The sequence below is a fragment of the Argentina anserina genome, chromosome 3 (assembly GCF_933775445.1).
Source record: "Argentina anserina chromosome 3, drPotAnse1.1, whole genome shotgun sequence".
In the NCBI taxonomy this organism is placed as follows: Eukaryota; Viridiplantae; Streptophyta; class Magnoliopsida; order Rosales; family Rosaceae; genus Argentina; species Argentina anserina.
Window position 1 is genome coordinate 13,321,893 of NC_065874.1, and position 5,207 is coordinate 13,327,099.

At 42.9% G+C, this 5,207-nt stretch overlaps 1 protein-coding gene across 1 annotated transcript; it reads right to left on the reverse strand.

Annotated features, from left to right (window-relative positions):
• Nucleotides 1-3,153: 3,153 nt before the first annotated feature.
• Nucleotides 3,154-3,935, reverse strand: LOC126787098 (uncharacterized). Its single transcript, XM_050513030.1, has 2 exons — nt 3,764-3,935; nt 3,154-3,656 (listed from the first exon to the last, which is right to left on the reverse strand). The coding sequence occupies exons 1-2, from the start codon at nt 3,933-3,935 to the stop codon at nt 3,154-3,156; spliced, it is 675 nt and encodes a 224-aa protein (XP_050368987.1).
• Nucleotides 3,936-5,207: the final 1,272 nt, after the last annotated feature.

A 5,207-nucleotide genomic window follows, 5' to 3' on the forward strand; every position in this document is an offset into this window, starting at 1 on the left:
TCATGGCACCGTATTGTGTGTCCGACACGGACACGAACACGGACACGAACACGGACACGCTCGGACACGCGAACTGACTTTGAACACGGCCCGGATACGCGAGTATCCAAATCGGACACGCGAGTATCCGAATCGGACACGCGGACACGCACCAACTCATAATAAAAGTGAAAGTGCTTATGGTGAGAATCGAACGTTGGTCATCCAACGCACTCAACAACTCTTCAACTATTCAAACAGATTCCGTTTTTGTTATATTTATGCACACTTTAATATATATATATATATATATATATATATATAAGGAGAGAAACTCGTGATAAATATAAAAATGCTTGTGGTGGGATTCGAACCTTGGTTATCCAAGGTACTTATTAAGTCCATAGTCATTCTAACTAGTTATGTTTTCATCATTTTAATGCACATTTTGACATATATATACATCTAAAATTCTAAATACTTTCAAATTTATATAAAAAAAATTAAATAAATATATATATATATATATTAAAAATAATATTTAATTAACGTGTCCACCACGTGTCCGTGTCCAAAAACATTTATATATGTGGTGTCTACGTATCGAATCGTGTCTAATACGAACACTCGTGTCTGTGTCCGTGCTACTTAGTCTGGTACATACTTTCTCAACATGGAAATGTGAAAGACGTTATGAACACCAGACATGCTCGTAGGTAAGTCTAGCCGATAGGCCAAATCTCCTACCTTCTCAAGAATCTCGAAAGGCCCAACATACCTCGGAGATAACTTTCTCTTCTTGCAAAATCTCACCACACCCTTCATATGTGAGATCTTTAGGAACACATGATCACCAATCTCAAACTAGACATGTCTCCTCTTTAAGTTTGCATAGTTCTTCTATCTACTCTGGGTTGTTCGGATCCTATCTTGAATAATCGAGATCTTCTCCGAAGTTTCCTCAACAACCTCAGGACCCATTAGCCCTTCATCACCAACTTCAGCCCAACAGATAGGCGATCTACATGGTATGCTGTACAGAGCCTCATAAGATGACATTCCAATACTAGAATGGTAACTATTGTTGTAGGCAAACTCAATCAACCTCAAGTGATCCTTCCAACTTCCCTTAAAATCAAGAACATAAGCTCTCAACATATCATCCATCTCCCGATTCACCCTTTCTGTCCGCCCATCAGTTTGAGGATGAAATGATGTACTCATATCTAAGGTAGTACCCAAAGTCTTCTGTAAACTACCCCAGAACTTCGAAGTGAAACATGCATCCCTATCTGAAACAATGGAAACAGGTGTACCATACAGTCTCACTATATCCTCCATATATAACTTTCCTAACACATCCACTGATTACTTCATCGATACCGGAAGAAAGTGTGCTGACTTCGTCAATCGATCAACAATCACCCACATTGGATCGTGACTTTTCCTAGACTTAGGCAATCATGTCACAAAGTCCATGAAAATCTGCTCCCACTTCCAAAGAGGAATAAGCAATGGCTTCAACATGCCAATAGGTCACTGATGCTCTGCCTTCACTTGCTGACAAGTAAGGCACTTTGATACGAACTCAGCCACATCTTTCTTCATCCCATTCCACTAGAATTTCTCTACGGAGTCTTTATACATCTTGGTGCTCCCTAGGTGCACTGTATAACGAGATCGATGTGCTACACGGAGGACCTCGTCCTTGAGATCTACACAATTTGGAACACACAATCTTGTCTCAAACCTCAACCCTCTATCGGATCCAATTTTCCACTTAGATGGACATTCATCGAGCGAATCTACCACGAGATCTGCCAACCTAGCTCGTGAGAATCTATCTTGTGCTTGACCATCAATGATTCTTGAAATTAGTGTAGGCTGCATTGAAACACTACCAAGAAAGATCGTTGGTTCTCCTCCTGATTGCACAAGATCAAACTCAGATGCGGTCTCAAGCATAAGCCATTCCTAAACCATGAGAGAAGCTATCATACCCCTCGGTCTCCTACTCAAGGCATCAGCAACCACATTTGCCTTTCCAGTATGATACTCCAAGGTGAAGTCATAATCCTTAAGGAGCTCCATCCATCTCCTATGCCTCATGTTCAACTCCTTCTCTGAGAACAGATACTTCAAACTCTTATTATCATAAAAGAGTTGAAATTTCTCACCATACAAGTAATGGCTCCAAATCTTTAAGGCAAAAACAACTGCAGCGAGCTCTAGATCGTGTGTGGGGTAGTTCTTCTCATGAATCTTCAACTGTCTAGAGCCATAAGCAACCACACCTCCATGTTGCATCAGCACACACCCTAAGCTTTAATGCAAAGCATCGCTATAAATGACATAACCACCCCCACTAGTGGGAATTGTAAACACTGGAGCCGTAGTCAATCTAGTCTTTAGCTCGTTGAATGCCTCCTCACACTGTTCTGCCCACACAAACTGAACATCCTTCTTGATCAGAGGCGAAGCAATACTAGAGAACCCTTCAATGAATCTCCAGTAGTAACTTGCCAAACCAAGGAAACTACGAATCTCCGTATGAGTCTTAGAATGACTCCAGCTCTTCACTGCCTCCACCTTTGATGGATCTACTAACATGCCGTCCTTTGAGAACACATGACCAAGGAACTTAACTTCTTCCTTCCAAAACTCACACTTCTCGAGCTTGGCGTACATCTTTACTTCCTTTAGAGTTTACAGCACAATTCTCAAGTGCTTCACACGCTCCTCTTGGGACGTGCAGTATATCAAGATATCATCAACGAACACAACCACAAACTTATCTAAGTATTGGCTAAAGATTTGGTTCATCAAACTCATAAAAACGGCAAAAGCATTTATCAGACCAAAGGGCATGACAGTAAACTCATAGTGTCCATACCTGGTCCTGAAAGCTGTCTTAGGGATAACCTCCTCTTTCATTCTGAGTTGATGGTATCCGGATCTCACATCAATCTTAGAGAACACTGTAGCTCCTCTAAGCTGATCGAACAAGTCATAAATCCTAGGCAAAGGTTACCTATTTTTGATAGTCACCTTGTTCAACTCCCTATAGTCCACACACAACCGTAGTGAACCATCATTCTTCTTCACGAACACAACCGGCACACCCCAAGGTGAGACACTAGGTATAATGAACCCTTGGTCCAATAACCCATCCATCTACACCTTCAACTCCTTAAGTTCGTTCCGCCCCATCCGATAAGGTGCCTTCAACACAAGTGCAGTACCAGGTACAACATTAATGCAGAAATCAACAACTCTCCGAGGAGGTAAACCCGGTATCTCCTGAAACACCTCACTATACTCGGACACCACAACAACCTCTACAATAACTATCTCCCTATCCATAGACTCAACATGTGACAATACTCCTATCCTCAAGGAATTATCTGATCTGAGAAAACGATAATGAAAAAGTGGCTCCTCGGGAACATGGAAAAACACTACCATGTCAAAACAATCAATCAAGGCATGATGTGGCCTCAACCAATCAATTCCTAAGATCACGTCATAGGTGTGGTCCGAAATCACTATCAAGAAAGCAGAGAATTCTCTACCTCCGATCACAATAGGACAAGCATTGCAGATCGTCTCAAGCTCTAGAGACACTCGCAGAGGAGAAGTGACACATAAAGAGCTTCCCAAAGATGTAGGGATCAAACCTAGCACCTCAACTACCGAACTAGAAATAAAAGAATGTGATGCTCTCGTATTAAACTATGCTCTAGCAAGGTAGTCAAAATAGACAAAGTACATTCTACTCATGTACCCCGCTGACCCACTGCAAAGACTCTAGCTTGGCCCGCAGGTAACTGCCTCTGCTGGTGCTCCGGTCCACCCTGCTGAGGTCGGGTGCAATCTCTAGCCATATGTCCCGCCTGCCCACACCTGAAACATCCATGCTTTCTCGGCTTCGAGCAAGCTGAGGCATAGTGACCCATTTCGACGCAAGCGAAACACTTCACTAATGGCAACTATCTAACAGGTGCAGCCCTAACAGATGGAGTTGCCACGCTAACTAGAGTCTGGTGAAAGGTCCTCAGCTTCTTCCAAGATCCACCTCCATGTCCCGTATACCCACCACCTGAAGCGATTTCCTTCCCTTTTCCTCGAGCATCTCTAGACTCCACATCGGCTCCAGAAGTCTTATTCACCTGCTCCATGTTCAAGGCACTCTCATAAATCCGCTCCTTTGTAGTCAGACAAAGTGCTGATATGATGGTCTTGTACTTATGCCTAAGTCCCCGTAGGAACTTCTGAGACAAGGATGTCACATCCATCGACTTAACAAACCGATACAACTGTGAAAACGGGCCTCATACTCCTTGACAGTCATATCTCTCTGCACCAGAGCAAGGAACTCAAGCTCAAGTTCCTCATTCACTGTAGATGGAAAGTACTTTTCTCGGAAGAGTTCCACAAAACCCTCCCAAGTCAGAGTGGACACATCCATAGTCCGATGTGTACTCTTTCACCAATCCATAGCATCATCCTTCAAAAAGAATGTGGCTATCATCCTCTTCTCAATCTCAGAGCACATCACCATCTGAAAGTAGGTCTCCATGCTCTGAATCCAATGATCCGCCACCATATGATCTAAACCCCCATGAAATGATGGCGTTGACAGCCTACTAATGTCCCTGATCAGCTTAAGCACACGACCCTCATCTCTAACGACAACCTTTAGGTCAACCTGCTTGACACGTGGTGCCTCTTTCTCATAAAGATTCTCCACATTGCAGACTCAGCCTCCACCCCTAGCTCGGCCTCGCCCTCTCGCCCGGCCTCTAGGCCTTACCTCCCCCTAAATTCATCAGCTTGAAACATTTAAACACTTAGTCAATACATGTATAATACTGGACCCAAATAAATAGATCCAACATACATTAACTAAGACGTTTAGAAGGGAGAAGAAATACTTGAAGCATCATCACAACAGTTCTACTTAGAGGACCAAACCTTAAGTTGAGGCTCCTAACACTCATGCGTACTCAGTGACATATCAATACCGAAGAGCATATGATGGTGATCCGCTGCAGTCGGGCCATGGCTCCTGGATGATATTGATAGATCACCAAATACGTAACCTACGCTCTAACAGCCCCGAATTTCCGAATGATAAAAATTCAAATTCGAAGCTATGAAAACCCTAACATAATTTCAAAAATATTGAAACCATCTTACAGCAACAGTGTATGAAAACTAAGTTGAAG